Source organism: Cyrtonyx montezumae, unplaced genomic scaffold (assembly GCF_038088225.1).
Source record: "Cyrtonyx montezumae isolate F1298 unplaced genomic scaffold, pur_monq_1.0 scaffold_10, whole genome shotgun sequence".
Classification (NCBI taxonomy): domain Eukaryota; kingdom Metazoa; phylum Chordata; class Aves; order Galliformes; family Odontophoridae; genus Cyrtonyx; species Cyrtonyx montezumae.
This window is the reverse complement of record NW_027071826.1, coordinates 35,029,447-35,051,918: the sequence shown is the minus strand read 5'-3', so window position 1 is coordinate 35,051,918 and position 22,472 is coordinate 35,029,447. Positions and strand designations below refer to the sequence as shown.

The 22,472-nt window shown below is 50.2% G+C and overlaps 1 protein-coding gene across 6 annotated transcripts in view; it reads right to left on the bottom strand.

Moving 5' to 3' along the window:
• The window catches only part of CREB3L1 (cAMP responsive element binding protein 3 like 1), a 41,477-nt gene that overhangs the window by 7,194 nt on the left and 11,811 nt on the right, over positions 1-22,472 (bottom strand). For 2 of the 6 annotated variants that reach the window (XM_065754847.1, XM_065754849.1), the window contains exons 2-9: positions 13,692-13,920; positions 8,850-9,025; positions 7,115-7,193; positions 6,016-6,176; positions 5,713-5,862; positions 4,887-4,945; positions 2,783-2,851; positions 444-543 (exon numbers count right to left, since the gene is read on the bottom strand). In XM_065754847.1, coding sequence (XP_065610919.1) covers positions 444-543; positions 2,783-2,851; positions 4,887-4,945; positions 5,713-5,862; positions 6,016-6,176; positions 7,115-7,193; positions 8,850-9,025; positions 13,692-13,920 — 1,023 coding nt within the window. The remainder of the gene's footprint in view (positions 1-443; positions 544-2,782; positions 2,852-4,886; positions 4,946-5,712; positions 5,863-6,015; positions 6,177-7,114; positions 7,194-8,849; positions 9,026-13,691; positions 13,921-22,472) is intronic. The other 4 variants (XM_065754848.1, XM_065754850.1, XM_065754851.1 and 1 more) reach the window with 4 other exon arrangements.

The following is a 22,472-nucleotide window of genomic DNA, read 5'->3' as shown; positions in this document are numbered from 1 at the left end:
TGGTGAGAGCAGTTGTCATTTCTCGCTGATAGATGCAAAGTAAAGCCCACTGGTAGGAGTACTCAAGGAATTGCCCACCCTGCTGAGTTAAACTCTAAGCGTTACCAACTCAGTGAAAGAGAAGTCTACCCATTATGATAAAAGCTCATTTAGGTTTTTTTTACTGAAAGTCCAATAGCTAATGAAAAGCAAACAAAGTACTTTTTGGCCCAAAAGAATAAGATAGCAAAAACACAGGAATTAGTCTCATGCTGTTGCATAAAGAACTGATGTTACTGATGTGTGTATGACGCAGGATCTGTTTCTAGTACTGTTAACATGTGAGGTGACAGCAAGTATAACGGCAACAGAGTTGAGCAGTGCAGAAGAGGGCAGGAGCAGGCAATTGACAAAGCTATCTGGGGAAGTATGGCAAAAAGGAAGAATGGAAATGACACTCATACCATTAGGCAGGTCCCGGTCTGTGTAGAAGCCATTTTGTAAGGTCTGGAGACTTTCCCAGCTACCAGAGCCTGCAGCTTCTGTAACTGCTGGAGCAGAGTCCTGGGACAGGAAACAACCCAAATCAGAACTTGATAAAGAGGCCACAGCCAGTGAATGATGGAAAGCTTTTGCTACTCCCTTCATAATTTACCCTGTTTTTCCTTTCTTGTAAAAACAAGTATCATTGCTATAGTTTGGACTGGGGAAGCACAGAAAAAAAAGGGGGGGAGATTTGAGGTGTTGCAGGAACTGGGGAAGAAATGCCACAAGGTGCCATTAGGTTGAAGAACCCTCTGCTCCTGAGTAGATGCAGCACAATTTTCACTTCAATTGCTCTTGTTATGAACATCCCATTTGGTCAGGGTTCCAGGCAGTCATCTCTCAAAGCCTTGTAGAACTGGGCTACTGTGCAAATCAATCTCTGGTTTGGGAGGCTGGATGTTTTAGCCACCTTAGACCTTGGTAAGAGGCCTGCCTGTTCCTGCTTCACTCAGAGACATGTGCTCTGCAGCTCGACCTGTGTCCTGAACCATATGGTGGAGAGAGAAACAAAAAACAGTTCTGATCCCCTCCAGCTTCTTCAGTCTTGGCAAACTCTGCAGAGGGATGTGGGCAAAGCCAAATGTGGAGATCAGTGATTAATTCATTCTCTGGCTGCTCCAATGGGAACGCATACTGAGGTCTCTGCCTCACTTAACTGAATGCAGGCATCAGCAGACACAGAACAGTGGTAGGTGTGGTATGAAGAGCCACCAAAACCTTCACTGGGCTGATGAAGAAATCTGGGACAAGGGAGACTAACTGCAAAGCATGCAGTTAGCACGGGCTCCAAATTACCAAAATAGGGACCACTGAGATTTGCCCCTTGGGATCACTGTCTGTTTCACATAAAATTCCAAGTCTTAGAGCCAGGAGGTTGCAGGAGAATCCCAGATTTATCTCTTTCCAAATCCTTCTCTGCTCCTTGTACATGTGGAAAGAGGCACAGAGTGTCCCCCTGGCAGTGATCAAAAACCAAACCCACTTAGGAAGAACAGTGTGTTTTTCTGGGAGGGGAATTAAAAAAAAAAACAGCTTTTGTTTAGGCCACTCTCCTGATTTTTGTAGGGTGGGGCTCATGCTTTTTCAACACCAGGGGCTGCCTGTGCTCCCAGGGAGACTAGGCATCAATCTGTGCCCTGGGGATGACTGAGGCCAGGTTGCAGTGTCACCAGGGATGGAACACCTTGGCTGGGCCTGTGATGTACCCCAGTCTCAGCAGCAGTGGTTGGCATGGAAGCTGGGGATGTGACTTGTGTTATGGATGAGAGGGAAATGGCAGAGCCTCAAGGAGTGCTCCACAGCTCTGCACGCTTTAGTGGCAGCAAAGAGGGCTGCAGAAATGATTTTTTCCCTTACCAGCCCTGTCCTTGCTTACAGCTAACTGCACCTAGTAAGAGGAAGCAGGGCTGGGCTCTCATGCTGCTCGTTCCCACAGCAAGGGCATGAATCTTCTGTATTTGCTTCCAAGGAAGAAAATTCTCCTGGTGATCTGCTGACCCACCCCTGCGTATTGTGAGCACAAGTGCTCACCAGAGACTCGAAGGAATGAGTCAGGGACTTGCTCTGGGGCTTCAGGAGCATCTTGCTCCTTTCAGGCAGGCAGCAGCAGATGGGAGCAGATTCTCCAGGCTTGCAGGGAGTTCCTCTAGCCTAGCTGTACAAGTGGGTGAGGCAGGGCGAACAAAGGCTGTGGGGCTGAGCTGCATGGTTCCCACCAATACCACACACACAGGGAGTTGCCCTGGATGAGGTGGGAGTCGGGATCTCTGCCTTTATTAGAGGAAATGGCTTTCCCATCGAGCCTGTTCAGCTGTTTTTCAACAGAAACCTGAAACAGCTGCATAAAGTCCAGGACTTCTAAAGAGCTCAAGAATACAAGAGGTGGGTTTGAGGGGCTGGTGTGTGAGGCCTCCCTCAGAGCACCTGCCCTAGAGACAGTCAGAGCTATGGAGGTGGGTGAGAAAGTATGGTGAGCCCAAAGGGCTGCAAGGAGAAGAAGGAAAAGATGGGAGGGAACTACTTCCCTCCCTCCCCTTGCTGTGGTGTGGCCTGGCTGTCCCAGCACAAACATTCCACACTCACTAAGCAAACCCAGCTGCCTCACTGCTGCAATGGGCCCCAAACGAGTGCCCCATAGAGTGCACCCACCATGCCAGCAGCTGGGGGGCTGCCAAATTCTTGCCCTCCTGCCCAAGTGCTCCCCTAGCTTCCTTTCCATTGCATGCCCCATAGAGGGGTTGAGTTCAGCTCCTCTTACCTGTTTGCATTTTCTAAGGTCTCCACTTTTTTCCAGAGTTCGTTATTTTCTGTTGTGTACGTCTCGACCCTGTGTGAATAATATCCGTGACCAGTTAGTTATGCAGGTAGGATGGAGGAAGCAGTTGCAGCTCCTGCCTCTCTTGCACTGAGAAGGCTGTTTCAATGGCCACTGGAGTCAAATGTTCCACTGCCTCCAACCCCCCTAAGAAGCGTGACAAAGGAGCCGGGGTGGGGGGGTGTGATAAATTCACACCTCTCCCCCAGCGGACCAAGAACCTGCCAGGCTGGGTGGTGCGCTGCACCACGAGCCAGGCAGCTCTGCACAAACGCTTGGCCAACTCTCATTGTGGGCACTTGAGGGCAGCAGAGAACCTGCAGGCTGCTCCCAGCGCTCCGAAGAGTTGATGCGTTGTGCTGCGCTTGGGACAGGGGAAGGGGAATATCTCCAGGGCAGGGACACTGCCTGGTGATGCTAGGCTTTCCAGCACTACCTCCAAACCAGGCGTTCCGTGCAAAAATCGGGCTTGCAGCAAAAGTGTCGTGCTGAATGGTGAAGGGCCCGAGCACAGATGCTGACAAACCAGCTCACGCAGAAAGCCGAGCTGACCAAAGACTTGATTCATTAAGGAAAAAAAAAAAAATCATCGAATGTTCCTTTTGGTTCACATTTAAACCTGGCATTGTTTGAAAGCCATCTGTCCCAGCAATGCACAAGCGTAACAGAGCTCTGAGTACATACAAGTCTGGGGAAGAGGCCCCAGCACAACTTGATTGCTGTGGCCCTGCTACTTGAGCAAGGGCAGCACCTCCCCAGCCCAGCCCGAGGGATAGGGGTGTCTGTATGGGACGCTAGCTAGAGGTGACGTACATGAACACAGAGGCACTGCTTGTGAAAGGGCATGAGAATTTGAAGGGGCTTTGAGTCATCTGTTTTCATTTAGCATTTCTGCACACTTAGATAAGATAAACAAACAGCAGCAGCAGGAAGAGTTAATTAAGGTTGGGTTTGGGGGATTTTTTTCCATTTTGCTGATCTCAGGTGGTGGTAATAACAGGGAAAAAGATGGTATTTAAACAGAAATGTGAGCTTGCAGCTGCCTCCCAGCATTCTGCTTTGCCTAGGAATGCCCATTGGGAATGCTAGCACAGAGAGGACCACAGGATCAAGACTTCAGGTGTGATTTTCAACCCTCACTGACATATGCCATTGTTATGTGATGTCACTTTAAGCTTATGCCTATCACATATGCAGGACCTGAGGGTGATTAAAAACAAAGCCTGTGTATGAAAAGGGGGATGGGAAGGGAAAAGGGTGTGGTTAATAATGGCACAAGGTTTTCCTTGTTATCAAATGTTTGTGTCCCCTTCATGGGGAGAAAGGGAAAAGCTGTATTCAGTACCCTAGGAAGGCATACTCCATAAGGCACTGACAGAATATGAGCAATTCTAGTGGGGAAACATGACTCTTATCCCAAATCCCACCTTGTGGGCAGCCAAAATGACCCGTGTTCTGCAGAGGACCAGCCAAACTAAGCAGCTGGAAACACTAGATTTCTAGAGCATTCTTCATTCTGCAAGAGGATTTCTAGAAGGGAGGGGAGTAGGGGCAAGGTCCCAAACCAAACTTCTGTGCAGCCAGTCTTGCAAAGAATTGTACTTTTTGAGCAAGTCAGTCGTTTTCTGAGTTCAAAATATGCTACTTTTTTCACAGTCCTGTGACTGATGAATACTTCCCACTGTCAAACAGGACACCCCAGGGCAGGGGTAGGTACTGAGTCTCACAGGGAGACAGTGGAAATCCCTGATGCTCCTCTGGCATTTTAAACTTCACCATCTTGGTAAACAGCGGTTCAAAAAGCCAACTGATGCCACAGTGTCACCGCTGGGTAGAGCGCATGTGATCATCCTTACTCCATAACTGGGAGTAACAGGAGAGACCCCTGACCCTGGTTCAGTCACCTTTGAGCTTAGGCGCTGTGGGGAAGAACAACTGCATGTATATGAGACCATGTGGGCTCTCAGAGCCAAAAGCACTAGAAAGAGGGGCTGTGGAATGGACAGGGTTCCTATGTCAAAGGTAAGGCAGAGAAGAAGAAACTTACTTTTTCTCTAGACATTCCACATATTCCTTCTTCTTTCTGCGACTCTCCTGAGCAGAGATCTGTGAGAGGGACAGCCATCAGTGAGCAGTCAGTACCATAAGAATCTAGACGCATCTTTGTGGCCCCCTCATCTTGTCTGTTCTCTGCACACACAGCACCCTCAGGTAAATGGGGAAGTCACTTTCCAGTGTGCCATTCCTACCGGTCTCCAGGCCAGAGACCTGGAGGAACTGGGAGGAATGGATGCTACAGATATGCAGTTATTTGTCCTGTAGACCACAAAAATTTGTTGCAGTGTGCCTGACTCCCCCCTTGCTGCTGAGAGCATCTTTTGGGTTGCTTTGAACTCCTCTGACTCACATGGTACGTGCTGTGGCCATCTGGGCAGATTCTGCCCCAGACCACTTCTGAGTCACTGGGTGACTAATTCAGGGTCTTGTTATTTATCCCACAAGATGCTTTCCAATCGGTCTGAAGTCTGATAGCTTCTGCCTGCCTAAGGAGCTCTGAGCACCACTCATGTACACCATGTAGTGGTTCTTATTTCCCTGCCCCCACAGTGAGGCCTGACCAGGACAGCTGGTCTGATCCTTTAGCCTGTGGGCCTTATCACAGGCCATGAACTCATGGGAGATGGGCTAGGAGCCACACTCTCCAGCTATGGCTGCATGCACAGAATGCATACAGATGATCCACAGCACCATTTCTGTGGGCTGGGAGGCTTGTGCCAGTGCACTGAGGCAGGATCCCACCTCTTCTCAGCTACACTTCAAGAATAACTATAGTGCTGGTCAGGGAACTGTATGGTTTATCTTTTTGCAGTCACCTTGTTCTTTATTTTCCTCCTGACCCTCTTCAGTGCTTTCTCCTCTGCTTTGGTGAGGGGCAGCTTGGTAGGAATGGGATAGCCCTCAGCAATCAAGGTGCGTTTCTCCTCTTCAGTCAAAAGGAGTGGGCCAGAGGTCCCTTGTAATTTCTGAAACACACAGAGAGCAACTATCAGCAACAGCAAAGTGTCTTGCCCCTTAATAAGGACTGAACCACCCCACCAACAAGCCTCAGAAAGCTTCCAGTCCCCTCTGTGCACTAAGGGCTCCTGCATCTCCATGACATCCTGTTGCCTCCTTACGTGTGGTGCTGTGAGGAGTGGTGAGGAGGAGATGGCAGTAGAAGAGCGAGCAGCAGGTCGGGCTGGGCTGGAGGGAGGCAGGGACCGAGGGCTCTGGGACCCGTCGCTGTCACTGCCATGGCTGCTGGGTGGAGTTGGAGGCATCTGCACCAGGTCATCTACTGAGAAATAAGGATATCAAGTCAATGGCTGTCATGTCGGCCTGCTGGGACTGGCATGGATGCCAAGTAGCAACAGGAAAAGGCACTATCATCACTTTCTTCTTTCAATCCTGTTTTATAAGTCTCAAAAGATGGGGTATGTCTAAGAACAAGGCTGGACTGAGCTTTGCCCAAGACAAGATGAGGCTGACTTCAAATGTGCTAATCTAGGAATTGCAGGAATCTAGGAACTGGCAGGGGGTTTGCCAAGACATTGGTGGTATCTACAAAGCAGCAACGTTACCTGGTGTCAGCCAAAATGGAGTACAAAGCCCATGATGTTTTGCTCTATAATCTGTTCACATGTGCCGGAAGCTCTGCAGAAGAGCTCTTCCAAAAGCACAGGGCTCACACATCTGACAGCACTCTTGTTCGAAAGTGACTCTGGTTACTCAGCTGGTTGCCAAGCACTTGAAAACTGTCTCCACTTTGCACTGGAGAGCCGTGGGGGCCTTAATGGAGTTGAGAGTTAGCCTAAGAAGTGTCTCTTAGAGGCAAAGTGGAAGTTCCTTTAGAGCTTTCATTTGTGCACCGGTGGATTTTCAGATACTTGGGTTTTTTTCAAATTAAATTGGATCTTGAATTTCCTGACTTACAAATGGTTGTTTTTGGATAATGCCACAGTCCCTCTGAGGACTCTAAAGGCAGTCTTGCATATCTCCAACTCTGTGGTTGCCTGTTTTGCCTGGGAGACCCTGTCTGATCAATTATGTGTGTGGCTGTTGGTCCAGATGTTGATCTGAGTTGAAAACGTACAGTGCCCTACTCAGCTATTGGTCTGTACCCCAGTACTATCTTGTACATATGGCTCTACTCTCAAGTAACAATAGTAATAGTAATGATCTCTATTTGAGTTATTTAGAAAGATGTATGTTTACCAGCAAATAGTGTTGTCTTACCTGCAGGCACATTTAGGAACTGGTTCACTTCTTTAGGTTCAGCTTTGATCACAGGTGCTGGAGTCATTTCAATGGGAGTCTGTGGAAAAGAAAAGGAAGGAGTCCTTGGATGCTGTCACTTCCCTTGCCCAGAGTGCTCCCACAAGTTCTGCTCATAGCCACTGTTCACCACTCTGTTTCACCTCATATCACAGCTCTGCCCCCAGGTAGCCCCTCACTACACACAACAACAACCAGGAATTCAAACGTAGCTCCCCTGAAGTTTGTGTTGCTGGGCAGACAGAGTGCAAACACATGTTTGCAGGGGAATAGGCGGTGGCTGACAGATATCCTGTCAAGCAGTGCATTGAGTACCTCCAAAAGGGAGATGACTTTCATCCTTGGCAGTTCTTCCTTTGCTAGACACAGACAATGCAATTTAAACCAACCTCTGCATTACCATGAGAAGGTCTTCTTTGATCTGTCTTCATTAGAAATGGGAGTATAGATGTTGTGCAGAAAAAGAAAACAGAACAAAACCCCATCCTGCTCATATGATTTTCACCAGGACCACTGGGCAGCTGTTTCCAATTGGAGGGGATTGGAAGTTAAATAAAGAGTACTTTTCTTCCATCTGGGCTGTGCTGCCCCTCAGCTCCCTGGCTTACCAGCCCCCAGGCCACCACAGGCTGGGGGAGTTTTTACACTGAACAGATACATTGCAAACTCCTCCAAACTGTAAACACAGCTGAGAAGAGCCATGGTATGGCTGCCGAGCACATACAGCAGAGCTTTGAGGGCAAAGCAAGTTCAAGCTTTGTAAATAGTAGAGGAAGTTTGTGCACAGTTTTGGCTGGAAGTACCCATTTGTTTTGGATGGCTGTTTAAGTGGGAAGATGCTCAGCATGAGTGAATAAAGGAAATGAAGCCCAGGGAGGCTCTCCTGTTATCTACCGAGCTGTACAAGATAGCTGAGATCTATGTGAGATTGGTCGGACCTTCGTGTCCAACACAGCTGGACTCTGCTCCCACATACTAGTGGCACAAGTGAGCCTCCTTCAGACAAACAGACCTTTTAAGAACTTAGATTTGACCAACAGGCTTGGCCTCTTGTTCCTTAGGAATAATAGTTCCCATTGCCTCATAGGAAAATGCAAGGAGAAGCTGGACTGGGGCTTCCATTTACAGTAAGCAACTGAGAAAAGTGAAAGGTCATATGATAAGCCCAAGGCCATAAAAAAGACAGTGGCAGGGCGGGGGTCTATACTCAAGAGTAACAGGGTCATTGGCATAGCATTAACTGATACTACTCTCTGAGAAAAATGTAATCCCAAGTCAATGAAAATAAGCAAAAGAGTGGCTACAGAAATACTGGCAGATTGGACGTGAGAGGCCTCCAGCATGTGCTAGCTTAAAAGCCTTTGGGTTTTGTGCCAAGAAAGTATGCTTGTATTTAACCCAGATTGTAAAACCTCCTGTGCCAGAGAAAACCTTCCTTCCATCACTTTCTCTGGAAGCATAAGCTGTCCTGCAGCTTCACTGCAGGAATCAAGAAGAAAGTTCTAGCTAGCCTAAGGTTTGGTGCTGCTCTGACCCCTATTTCAAGAGGGGAATGATAAATAATGCAATATTTGGGCTTTGCCTCACCTTCCTCTGTCTGTCCAGCAGCTTAATCACCTAGCAGGACCCTGCAGTCATACAGCTGGGTCTCTGCCACAGGAGTGCCACTGTGTGAGAGCCCAAGTTCCCAATGTACCCTTGAGGGGCTCACCTGCTCAGGGACTGTCAGTCTCTGCAGAGGGTTGAGGTTCAGCACAGGTCTGGAGCTGGCAGGCAGCTGGGACTCGGGTGGGTCTAGAGCCAGGTTCTGTTCCTGCTTCACCATGATGGAGCAGAGCTTGGGCCCCAGAGACCACACTCCGTTCTCCAGCTCTGAAACATGTACAACGTGAGAGTCAAACTCTAGTTAAAGAACAGGACAAAAAAAAAAGTCCATGCAGACAGCTTCCTCCCATCTGGGGAGACTGCCTTTCCAAGTTTAGCACTGTCACCACACAAGCATGTGCAGGCCCACAACTGAGGGAACAAAAGGGAACAAACCCCCAGTGTGAGGAGAGCAGACAGGACAGAGCTAGAGGAATCGTGTCTCTGCTCTGCTCTCCTCTCCCTGTGCAGCTAGTGAGCTCAAAGACAGCTGCGGGGTTTCTTCCCTCACTGATGTCTCAGACTCATTCTCTGGAGTTTATTTATACTTAGAACTCAGTGTAAGGAGGATGCTGGGCTGGGCTACTCAGGCAGCATGGCCAGCATCACAGAGCTGCCAGGTGTGTTACCAAGAATAGCACTGTGTCTGTGCTAGAGATGTGGTGAACATGAAGGCAGTGAGAAACTGCTGGGGTCCGTGCATGCGCTTTGGCCTCCTGCTGATGCTTATGAGTACCACAGCTTGGCCCCAGAACAGGAGGAGATAATGGGCAGAAGCCTGGTGTGGTACTCTGCTTGTGGGGCTGTTGTCCACAGTCTTACCTCTGCCACCCTGCGTTGCTTGGAGGCTGCTGTGAGCCGCTGTGCCAAGCTGCCATTGCTAACAGCAGCAGGATTAGCAGCAAGGGAAAGGAAGCGTCTGAACAGAACTGAATGGAGTTGTGTGAGGATGCTGTCTCGGACCTGCCTGCTCTGCAGTATGCATGTGGCATAAGCCAGGCTCACCACTGGAAGCAGAGATCCAAGCTCACATGGGGGGAAAAAGTTGCCGAGCAGGAAAGTGGTCTGGGCTCTGCTCTGATGCTTTAGTCCCCTTATTGCTCTTCAAACACTTCAGCCTGCCAAAAAGTTACTCTGAGCTGGCCTGGAGCCTGCATCCTCCTCTCCAATCCTCATCCCTTCCCCTTTTTATCTGACAAACAGAAACTCATTTATCTTGACAAAGGACACACTATTTTTAAGTATGTCACCAGACAGTGCCCCAGTTGGCTCAATGTAAGGCAATGCTCAGGCTCGCTCTCTGGGCCCTGCACCTTTCTGTCTGCATACAGTGCCCCCAGAGCCAGAGGGGGTGCCCAGCTAATTGCTGACCAAAGCAGCTCTGTAGTGCAGCCTCAGTCCAAAAAACGCCCTGGCAGGAAGAGAGGAGAAAGTTCCTTCTCAGCTCCAAAAACATCTGTGCAAAGAAAGGCATTAAAGAGCAACTTGTCATGAGGGAGCTGCCAATCTGAACCAAAGTTAATGGTGCCATGAAGTCATCTTTGCCCAAATTAGGTTCTCTTGCCCTCAGGAGAGGAAAGGGTGGAATCCTGAGACACAATAGTCTCAAAGCTTGGGCAGAAATTACATCAGCTAACAGAGTTGCCTTTGCCTGTGGTATGTCATCTTCCTGTCTTTGGCTTGGCATCCCTTATTTTGCTGCCTGGATAAGTCTTTCTAGCTGAGGCCCATTCTTTCCAGCTCTCCATGTGGCTGGAAATCTCCAAGCACAGACACAAGATGCTGTGGCTACTCCATGTGTATATCAGCTCAGTGTGCTCCTCCCAGCACTGCTGGATCACTTCCTAGAGCTTCCACAACGTCACAGGGCCAGCATCATCAAGGAGCGTCTCAGGCAGGGATGTACTGTACAGCTGTGACAACTAAGAGGCTGCTGAGCAGACACAGACTGAGCTGCATTGTCTCTGACCTATTAAAGACACCAAAACCACAGCTGGTAATAAAGTCCCAGTTGCCCCTGGTATGCAAGCCAGAGATTTCTTATGGTAGGAGGCAAGGTGTTACATAGCCACAAGTATTTGCATACAGAGAACTTGGACTAACTTCTGTCTGACCACAGCCTGTTACAGAGGTGAGAGATCTTGAGAGGCATTCTGTGTCCTAACACAAGACAAGTTCAGCTAAACCTGCGTCAGGCCTGACAGAGAATTGTATGACTTAATCTCACCTCTCTGCAGTTCACAGCATTCCTCGTTAAATCTCTTCCAGGGTTTCTCTATAGCCACAATAAGAAAGTTTTGCCTACTGGCTAATCTGAACTTCCTTTGCTGTGATTTTAGTCCTTGCTCTCCTCATCCTTCCTTTCTGCTAAAGAACTCTATACTTCTCTATTTCTCAGAGATGCAAGGCACCCTCCGTCTGGGAGGCCTGCTGCTGAAGCCGCCAGTTATCAGGCAAGGGAGAGCAGACCACCAACAGTTTTCCCCATTAAGACTTGACTCGGCAAGAGAGCAGCCCCCAGTGCTGTCAGTCCAGACAGTTCGAGGAGCAGACACCCAAATAACCATACATGTTGTCCTCCCATTTCCTGTCTGTGTTCTGACCCAGCTTTGTTTCCCACCCTTGAAGATTTATCTGGGGAATGACTGGGTTACAGACTCACAAACACATAAGCCATCAGAGGGTCAATGGTGGACTGAGAAGGAGGCTTTCTGTGTAGACACATCCATGTTTTGCTGCATGAGAGGACATTTCAGAGACATGTGCATTATGTAACCACTGCAGAATCCACCATGTGTTGAGATGTCAGGAATCTCGTGCTCTGCTGTGGGTCCTCTGCACATGATGGGAAGAAGTATGGCTGTGAGATGTCCATAGCTGGCCTGGGTTGGAGAGGTGCTAAGTTAAAGAGCAACAGGACGCTGGATCTGGACAGGAATGCAATCACTAGCCTTGAGGCTGGTTCTGCACCCACTGCTGTGCACAATCCTGGTTCCCTTGCTCCTGGCATCAAATCACAGCCTACAGAATGGAGGGCTTATACTGAGAACGGAAGCAGCCAGTCCGTGTGTGCAAGCCATCTGGAAAGCAGACTCCACAGATAAACAGGGTCACAATGCACCCAGCGGCTTGCCCTGGCTGACTCGTGCTAGTGGGAACCATGTGGGAAGGGGCAGGATTTGGGAGTGCTGAAGATCTGCAGAAAAGCTGGGAGAAAGCTGATAAGCAGCAAGCCTTAGCCAGCTCCTAGCCTAGACAGAGCCCGGGCGTTCCTAAGGAGCTCTGCAGACCAAGCAGTTCTCAGTTAGTGTTAAAGAAAAGCCACTCCTGGTAATTAATTTGAAGTGAATGTCTAAAAGGACTGAGACTGGATGGAGCTGTGCCAAAAGGACTGCACAGTGTTACAAATACTGGACTGACTCAGGGCTACACTAGAATATGACTCACATCCCATTACAAGCCAAGATAGCCCTGGAAAGATGGGCTGAATAATTCCACTGCAGGATTTGTGGCACAGATACTCTTATACTTGCCACACTAGTATTAGAGCTTACTGCCAGCACCAAGCTAGTCTGCACCCTCAGAGGGCAAGCACCAGATTTGTCTCCGGCTCTGCACCAGCCTCTGCCTGAGGACAAATGTTGCGCTGCATTCAGGAGACACAAATTTGCCTTGGAGAGGATGCAACTGAAGGAGGGTATGTGCAGAGGAGAGGGGAAGTTGGTTAAGTGCCCTAGAGCTGAGTCCATACAGTAGCTTCACATAGCCAGGCTTCAAGGGGTGTCTCGCTGCATTTCACAACTCATGCCTTTTGTTTCTATCATTCCCAAGGGGCACCGCACCCTCTTTGTGTTCATTTGCAGACACAAAATAACCGTGTGCCTGTGTACTTAGGCTACTTTTGTTGTTGTTGTTGTTAGTTGCTTGATTGGCTGTTTGTACTGAGTGTCCTCCAAGACGATGCTGGGGTTAAAGATGGGAAAAAAAGAATTGGGCAAATGGAAAGCTTTTTTTGATATTAAGATAGCGCTTGCTTGGCTTGGGTTGCTTGGGATCCTCTCCCAGATACTTTCCTATGGGGCTCCTAGGGAACATGGTAGCAATGGCTGCAATTTTGCAGGGACCAAAGAGGCAGTGAAGGCCAGCTCCGCTTTTCCTGCCTTTGTACCACAGAGCTGGGATCCTTCCTGGCCATGATAGGGAAGCCTCTGTCTCAGGTCTCACTCTCACTTAAAGGAATGGCTTTCTTCTGTGTATACTGAGCCTGTGCCACTGCTTTTTCAGGCAGCCCGGTTGTCCATCAGCTGTTGGGACACCCACACAGTGCCGCAAATTACAGGACTCTCTGCAAGGACTGCTCTAAAAATATCCAGCCATCATAAATTATCCTGAAATGAATTGTTTTAAAAATAGATTTTGAAATGACTGTTCCTCTCTGTCTCCTGCTAAAAGATCTGCTGGTAAAGAAGCCACTTAGCTTTCCACATGTACCAGCACCGGTTGCAGCCAGAGACTCATGCTTCCTATATTCAAGCCAAAGCCCTGCTGACGGATGCCAAAACAGACCTGGATCTAGGGCATCCACACCCAGGCTTGCAGGGTCCTAAAAAGACTTTTGCCTATTGCTTGCCAGAAGCTGGTAGCTCACAGAACCACAGCCAGTTATTATCCTCATAAATAACAGTTCACCCGGCAAAGGAGCAAAGCGATTGTCAGAGCACAAACTGAAGGAAAAAATGTGGGCTGTGTTTAACAATGGCAGATCAAATTCTTCCCTGGATTAGCCATGCGCAAACTCAAGGATTAGCCAGGTTGTCCTTTTATGCGGAAGACAGCCAGAGCCGCTGCTAACAGACGTGCCTGACCCTGTGCAGCCTGCGTGTCTCGTGCTCACCGTTAGCATTATCTTCAGTCTTGACAGGCATGAGAGGGCTCTGGGGAGCAGAGTCTCCGCTGAGGGAGTAGCTGTGCTCTGCCTGGATGCCTGGAGTGGGTGGGTCCAGGTCCATGTCCAGCAGCGGGTTCTTTTCAGCCAGAACTGGGTCATCGAAGAAACTGCTGAAGAGGTCGTTGGAGAAATCCTCCATGTTGTCAGAGAAGTGATCCAGGTTCTCGGAGAAATGCTGAGGAAAAAACAAGGGAGATAGAGTATTAGTGTCAACTCCAGGAGGAATCTGAGCCTTCTCCTGTTCTGACAGCCAAACCTCAGCAAAAGCACTTTCTGGATGAGAAAGAGCAGTTGCTATCCCTTCCTTGCAGCAGCTTGATAAAAACACCATGACTTTAGATGGAAAAAGACGAGGTGCTTTACAGCTTCTCTTCCTATTTATCTGTGCTGTGAGCACTCGTGAAACTCTTCTGTACTTTCACATCTCCTCCTTCCTCTGTGGCTAACTATCTTCAGCTTCCCAGCATCATCTCACTATGACATCTAGCCAAGAGGAGCACAAGGCAAGAAATCCCTGTGATGACAAAAAGTAAGTGTGGCAGAAAATCACGGTCTCCAGCACCTGTCTGTGGTGACAGACACTTTCTCATGATCTCTGCCAGCAGCAATAGGCACTCTGATACCCCGGAGAACATCAAAACAGCTGCTGATTTCTATCAGAGAAAAAAAAAATCAACTGGATCAACATAACAGGAAGGCCCCCTGTTATATTTAATTTCCTCTGGGATTTCACAGCCCCTCTGCAGACCATATGAAGCTGTCCTCCAGCCAGATAATGACTGTGAAATTCTGCTCCCCGATGAAGTTTAAACACTACAGATGGGCTGTTAACAACAAACAATCATGCCACTAATCACTCTAGTAACAGCCAGTAAATCTGGCCGGTGCAGTTGGGGAGCTGGGCTCCGGATGCCACAGGGAACCTGCTGCTTTTGAGGTATATCCCGCTATTCAGAAGTCAGATTGCTAACTTTTCCATTTGCTACAACAAAGCACTGGTTGAGCAGGGAGAAAAATGATGATTGCCAAACACCAGCTGAAAAATTATCCCATTCGTTGGCAGATTGACGCTTTTGGCTCACGGAGAGGAAAGAAAAGACAGATACATTCAAGTGACTATATTACACAGACGGAACTGTGTAACTTAAATGAACTGGAGAGAGCTCAGCCGAGTCAGACTGCCCCCACCCGCCCGGCTGTAAAAGCATTTGGGTGGGCAGAAGAGCATCGAAAGCGGCATATTGAAATAGCAAGAGCAAAAGGGCAGGAGAAAAAGGCAGGAGAGAGTGGCAGAGAGCACACAGATCCTAGAGCAGAGGAATGAATGCCAGTGAAAATTACAGTGGGAGAGCCAGACCCTAGAGGAGCGGGGGCTGCGTGCAGTTCTTTCCCCACCTGCAGGACTGAGCAAGGAGTTGGCCAGAGGACCCCGGATGCTGGAACCTGCAGGTTCCTGTTCCTACAGGAAGGTATATTTGCTTTACCTGAGCACAGTATCACTCTGTCAACATTACTTGGGCTGCCTGAGCATGGGGTGAGGCTGGGGAATGAAGCAGGCTCCAGCTGAGCAGACACACACTTCCCAGCAAGTGGGGGAGGGAAGCAGTAAGTTGCTGCAGTTTCTATCGTTGCATTCCCCTTCACCTTTCAACATTGATCCCTCAGCCACTCAATTTAAAAATCAAATGCCCACAGAGCATTTAGGAAGCGGGGGAGAGTCCCTGCTGCCTGCATTCTACCTGACACGAGGTTTCTCTCCCGGTGAGAAGGCCCTCCCAGGGAAGTTTGGGATGAATATTTCTCCACGTGTTCCCATACTGGCAGCACTGACAAGGCAGTACTCAGCCATTTTCAAGCTGCCTAGAAGCATTTCTGCACTTGAACTGAGTGACAGCAAACACTTCCCATCTGCACTGTTCTTCTTAGGGAGCTGAGTCAGCAGATGGAATTGGGTTATCTAAAAAGCACTGGAAAACCATGTTGTGTCCTGTCCTACAACGCAGAGGGGTAAGAGAGTTTGGAGTCCTGAGCATTAACCCCAGAGAGTGCCTGCTCGTGTAACAGCTGTTCTTTGTCCTGCTTTCTCCAAACAACACAAGCAAACAGGATATGAGCATGATAGCCTTACGGTAAGGGTGGGAATGTAACCAATCATGGAGAAGTAAAGGGATTCAGGGTTTTGGCTGCCAGTGTATCACCAGAGCACACAGAGCTGGGATCTGACACAAGGCATCCAAATTGTATGTATACAGCATAGCCATTAAAAACTAGAGCGAACATGTAACACTCAGAGAGTAGCAGGAATGGATGAGCAGCAGCAGGAAGAACTGTCTGTGACTGCCACATGCTTCAAATTTCTTTCATAACCTTGCGTTAACAAAGGTGGGGCTGAGGACAGCAAAGGAGCAGATGTGGTTATGGGTTAGTTCCACTCACTATTTTTTAGCACCCATGCATAAAACAAGGATTTATTGGTCAGCCAACAGACTTCCCACTGGAGGACAAACCTACTTGGAGGGAAGAGGAGAAGGCATGCCTCTGGGGTTGCTTTGAAACCCCAGCAGTGGCTGAGGGGTGAGATGTCAGTAATGAGGGCATGGAGCTTTAACACAGGCACTGACAGGGTCAGAAGTCACCATGTATTTCTGGTTCTGCTTTTAGACACCACGCAGGCTGTCTGGGGATCTCCCTGCTTGGAAGTGAGGATGAAGAAGCAGCACTCTACTTCCAGAGATGCAGGAGCTCAGCTCTACCAGAGCCCATTCTCTCCCAAGAGACAGACACAAAGTTGCACCTTTTCATCTCTCATCAAGTCTGTTTATCAGCCCAGCATCTCTGAGTGGGATGGAGGAGAGAAGGCAGCTGTGTTAAGGGGCTAGCTAGCATATGAGATTGGGAGTAACTATGGTTATTACAAAAAGTGGCACCGAGGATTAGACAGAGAGCATTCGCACAAGTGTAAGGTCAGAGAAGAAGTGTGCAGGTATTGGATGGGACTGGTGGGATGTGCAGAGATGCACAAGCAGAGCAGGCTCATCATGTCATATGCTCTCCAAAATCTCTTTAAGAGCATCTTCCAGCCAGCTCCCGCTCCTTAGGCACTGGGCAGAGTATCTCTAATTGCAACAGTGAAGGAACCTGCAAGTCTGCTATGATGCTCCTCTACAGTATCTCAAGTGGCTTTCGTGGGCTTAGCTTGAGCAAGGAGGCTCATTCAGTGGGAGAACGTGATTTCTTACCATCCTGGGCCAGAGGGAGCAGGCGTGAAGTGTGCTGGGGGAAACGGCTTCCAGATGGGTTACAAAGCTCACAGCACAGTCTCATTTTGCATTATTCCCTCCTGCTATCTCCCCCTCCCTTTCACACCCTCTTTCTTTCTTCTAACTATGCTCCAAAGCCAAGAAATAGCACGAGATGTGTTTCCAAAGCTGTATTACCAGTGAGCGGTCAGGGAGGGGGCAGCCAAGGGACAGAAACGCAATGGCGAGGATGTGCTGGATTTCCTGATCCAAGCCTGATTTCTAGCACCCATCCCCCTACTGCAGCTCTGGGAGGACCAGAAAGCAGTGCCCAAGGGGAACAAACCGGGATGTGCAGGCATAGGGGTGGCAACGAACGCCTCATCTTCAGGCAGCCTGAAACTGGTCTCATGCCACAGGAGAATCTGCTCAGGCTGAGGCCACCTCAGCCACAGGGAGAGTGCGAATCTGTCAACTGCTGGCTCCTGCTCTCTCTCACTCGTGGTGACCGACATAGGCACTGACTCTTCCAAACATATTTCCACCACATGTTTTCACCCTGACCTCATGCTTAGGGTTGTCTAAATAGCAAACTGTGTGTGCGTGCGTGCACTTCTCATTTGAACACCCCTTCCTGTTGTACAGCAGTTATCCTGGGAGTTAATGTAAGGCATCCAGACATCCATATGCAAGCTTTCTTTTTGCCCCCACCCAGAGCTGGAGTTAGACCTCTGGAGGGCCTCAGGAACCTGAGGCCGAGGCACTAAGCTTATTCCACTGTCCAGCTGCGTACATGGTGCACCTTGAGGTGCTCCTACCCACATGGCTGAGAAGGGAACCATTTCCTCTCCTTGCATCCACTTCTCCGCTGTGGTCATCTTGGATACATCTGTCCCTCCCTTTCCCTTTCACATATCCATCCTCTGACTATGACTCCCTCCTCCCCCCAACCTCCAGTGGAGCTGTTTGGAAACAATCTCCCTCTAGGATCAGTTTAGTTCTCACAGTCTCCCTGCTCCCACTACGATGGTCCAGCTCCAAGGAGAAATCAGCAAGGGGCTAATCCAGCTGGGTGGGAGCCCAGGCCCAGGAGACAAAGGGCCTTTGCAGGTTGGAGGTTCTGCTCGTGCTGGCAGGCAGAGCAGATGGGAAAGGGAATCTTCTGACTTTTCTCTTTTCTTTTTGAAAGTATTTTTCCTCTTTGCTTGCCAAGATAAATCTCCTGTCCCAGCTGTGACATCTGCATTTCCCTTCTCTGCTTTCACTAAGGAATGAAGCCCCCTGCACTCCAGCTTCACAGCCGAGGTTTCCTTTACATTCCAGAAAAGAAGAGCCCATACACTCCAGACAGTCCTTCTGCTTGCTTTAAAATGCAGTGAATTTTAGAGCTTAAGAAAGTGAAGGTCTTGACAGCATTAACAGGATCCGTGCAGGACAGACAGCTGCTGTGCACACTTAATCTCACCGTCTAGTCAGTGCAACTGCACCCCATGGGGCACAAGTGATCATCCACTACCTCCTGGCTCTCTCTAATCCCCCTGGTTCCCCTCTGCCTCCACCTGCACGGTCCTTAGTGTCTCCTCTCACCCATCATGGACCTCAGCTCACTGCTTCTCCATCCCTGCTCTGCCTAGACCCCCGGGCAGTCTTGCTCCCTGCTCTTCCTGCATCTCTGCATGGCGCAATTCAGTCCGAACCGCCTGCAAACTCCAACGCTATTACCCTCCAGCAGCTCAGCCTCAGCCCCGCTAGCGGTATTCCTCCGTCCTTCTCAGAACCCAGGGAGCCCAAGGCGACTTTCAGCATCCCGGGCTCGGCCTGCGCGGCTAACCAGCCGCCTCCCTGACACCCAGCCTCCAAGCGGCAGCGGGCTTGGCTCAACCGGATCTGGAACCGGGCCCAGAATTTATTGCCTTCTGTACAATAATGCAGAACGACGGAGAATGGAGAGGGGGAGGAGGTTTGTGTCGCTGAAAGGAAGGCAGGGGACAGTTGTGTTATTAGCTTCATCCCTCCGGGGCTCGCGGCCTCTCAGAGCCAAGATGCTACGGGCCACTGCAGCTCGGCAGCAGCCGCAGCCATGTCCCCGGAGCCTCGCAGAGTCCCGGCACAGCTCCTTGTGGAAACCTCCTTCCACCCAACGCTTGTGCCAAGGGCCTGGATTTACAATTTGCAGCACTAGGCGCCACAAGACCTAGGAGAGGCGACGGAGGCTCAAGACACCATCAGAGGAAGGCGATGCGGGGAGCGGCGCCAAGGCGGGGCGCTCCCCCGGGCCCTGAAGCGACGGAGCAGCGGGGTCGCGGGCAGCCCAGGTCCTGCCGGGCCCCTGGTAGCCCGGCGGCCGCCGTGCGGCAGGTGCAGGGGGGCGAGCCCCGCGCCCGCCTCGCCGCGCTGCCACCGGCCGGCAGCGCCGGCAGCTCATTGGCCGGCGGCGCCGCGGCGGCGGCCAATGGCCGGCGGCTGCCAGGAGCGGGCGGCGGCGAGGCGGGCGGGAGGAGTGCAGGGTTAGGACGGAGCGGCCCGCGGCCCGCGGCGCCCCGCCGAGCCTCGCAGCGCCCCGCCGGGAGGACCCGCCCCGCTCTCGTGGTGGGGCCGCCCGCCGAGCACCCCGGCAGCGACCGGGGGATGAGGGGTCGAGGCGGGGCGCGGCCACGCGTCCTCCACTTGGTGCCTGGAGCCGGCTCGACGGAGCCGGGTGCCCCGCGGCGCTTTGCCCGCTGCACGGGACTGCGGAGCCGGCAGAGACGGGAGCGGCCCTCCTCCCAGCAGCAGCACCCTGGAGATATGAGGAATGCCTCTGCCTTCCAGCTCGCTTGCGCTGCGTGTACAGTGCAAATGCTGCGAACGGCCCAAATTTCCTTTGGCTTGCACCTTGCAACCGGCTCGGGTGAAAAATCATTAGGGCAGGATTTAAACCACGCACAGAAGTGGCTGCAACCCCTTCAGGACGAGGCGTTTACATCAGCTGTTCTCAGCTCTCACTTGGCAGATGATGGGGTGCTATTTCTAGGAGCCAGGTAAATACAAAGCCCTGGGACTCAAGGATGCCTGCCTGCTAAGGAACAGGCAGCCAGAATTTCTGAGCCACTGTTGTGGCAGGTGGGACGCATTCAAATGGGGCAATTCTTCCCTGGAAGGCAGTGCCCCTGGGCAGGCTGCCTGGGGGCTGTTCCTCGTTGCTCCTTCCCAGAGAGATAGTGCAGAGAGTAGCTGTGCTGTCATCACTGCTCCCAGGTCTCTGCCCCGCTGCCTGACTGCCTGCAGCTTTACCCATTGGTGTTGAATGGGCAGTGCCTGCTGAGCGTGCAGTATGCTCCTAAACATACCCTGCTGCACAGGGATGGGCCTAGCAGTCTTCCAGTTGCCTTAGTGTGTGGAGGAGGGGGTTAATGTGTCCTTTACCTCATTAGGTGTGAAAATACAATCCATCATCTTTGGGAAGGCCCCGCTACATTACCCCAATCCTCCAGCCAGATTTGTCCTTTGCAAAGTCCAAACACTTATCCCTTCTTAGTGCCAGCGGAGCCAGAACACAAGTGGGTTTTGGCAGCCAGGCCCATTGGCATGCAGCATTGCTGCACTACTTAGAAGTGCAGCTCAGGCCCAGCTCCGCAAACCTACAGGCAAAATTATCATGAGAAAACCCACACATTTCTAATTGTGTGTGACAGATCTGCCTGGACAATGTAAGGAAAGAGTCTTGATGCACAGAAAAATAGCAAACAGAAGGCTAGAACGTGCAAGAAGCAAGATAGAAAAAATACTATGTGTAAGGCTATGCCACGCTATAGTAGGGCTCTGTCTGGATTCCCTCCTGGTCGCAGAGGTGCAGAGAGCATCGGCTCAAATAAGCAGAAGTCCAGGAGGTCTGCACAGGAAGGATGGAGCTGCTGGAAGACACCAGGAGGAATCTGAGGCTCAGGAGCATTCACCTGGCTGTGCCTGTTTGTGTCTCAACTGTGATTCTGAAACTGTGTCAAACTGTGGTTCTGAAGAGAGGTACACGTGGTGCAATTAAAGGCAGCAGGCAGGGCAAGTGAAAGAAAATGCTCCTTTACTCTTTGCAATTCCAAACTACTGCTGTGCTGAGAGGAAGACGAGGTCACAGCATCCCAAAAGACAGAAAATACAGCACGAATGAACAATGCAATTAAAAATAAGTTGGAGAGGTACAACTCAGGCCAGTCACTAGTCAAGGGACCGGGGAAGTTTATTTTGTAACTGAAATTAACTTGAATAAACATCACCATTTCTTTCAGCTTTCTTGGAAGCTTTTGGCCCCGTCCAATACTGGGTTGGAGCCATGAGAGTTGGCAAATCTCTGCTCTTATACTGCTCTTCACCCTCGCGTTATGATGGGCCTTTTTCTGAATCTTTAAGAAAAGCAATCAGAGCAATGGGAAAAGGTGCCCTGAGAGATAGAGGAAATCTGCTTTGGGAGATAACCAGGAGCAGGAGGAGGAAGAATTTGTATTATCTTTACAATCCGCTTCATTTCTCTCATTGAAACTGTTTCACTTCAATACTCAGAGAACAAAATCAGAGATAATTCACATAATGTCCCTTGTCAGGTCCCCGTAGGGCCATAAAGAAAAGCCTTGGAAGAAGACAGCAGTACTCTGTTCAAGTCCAAAAGCTGAGGCATGCAGCTAATACCAAACATTACTGGTGGCTTTCATTCCTCGGGTCTCTGTAAAGGACAATAGCAGAGCAAGTACATCTGGACCAGATGCTTTGTGAGAGGTGTTCATCCAAAATCTTGAGAGATCAAAAGCTGGGATCTTCAGTGGCAAAGCTGGACAAGAGCTGGGTTTTGCAACGAGCACGTTGAGTAGGATCCCACCGGCTCCTGCAGTGCTTGCTGTCTCTGGGGCTGTGATATGCACAGGGGTCCTGGAGCTGGAGGAGCTCTGTGTGAGCTGGGTTGGGACGGGGGACTATCTCCTGCTCTGTGTGTGTGTGCATGGGAGACATTCCTGCTTCTGGGCATCGGGACTGTTTTCAAAGCAATTCAGCTTGGAATGCAGATTTCTGACCTGCTGCCAATATTCCAGTGGAAAATCTGTGCCCTGAGCAGCAGATAGGAAATTAAACTTCAGCTTCAGTGCTGAGGGTATCATTTTCACCTCAGTGGTAGAGCTGCAGAAACAGGAATCTCCAAAGAATGGGGAAATCCTTCCTTCACAAGGAAGGGCAGTAACACCTCTCAGGCCACTCCTCACTAGTGAGGCAGCCCGCATTAACACTGTTACTAAGGATAATGTAGCAAGGGATCAGAGCCCTACCTTCCAAAGATGAGGATGGAGATCTGACTGGTCAGAGACAATGCAAATAATGCTGAAGGAAAATGGCAGCCACTGCCGGCCCTTTCCCATCAGGACTTCTCCATGACAAGGCCTAGCAACCGAGTTCTCTGTAGCTGGTGAAAAGACGTAGAAACATGAAGATGCCTGAGAGCAGTGCTCAAGTAAATTTGGAAGCCTCT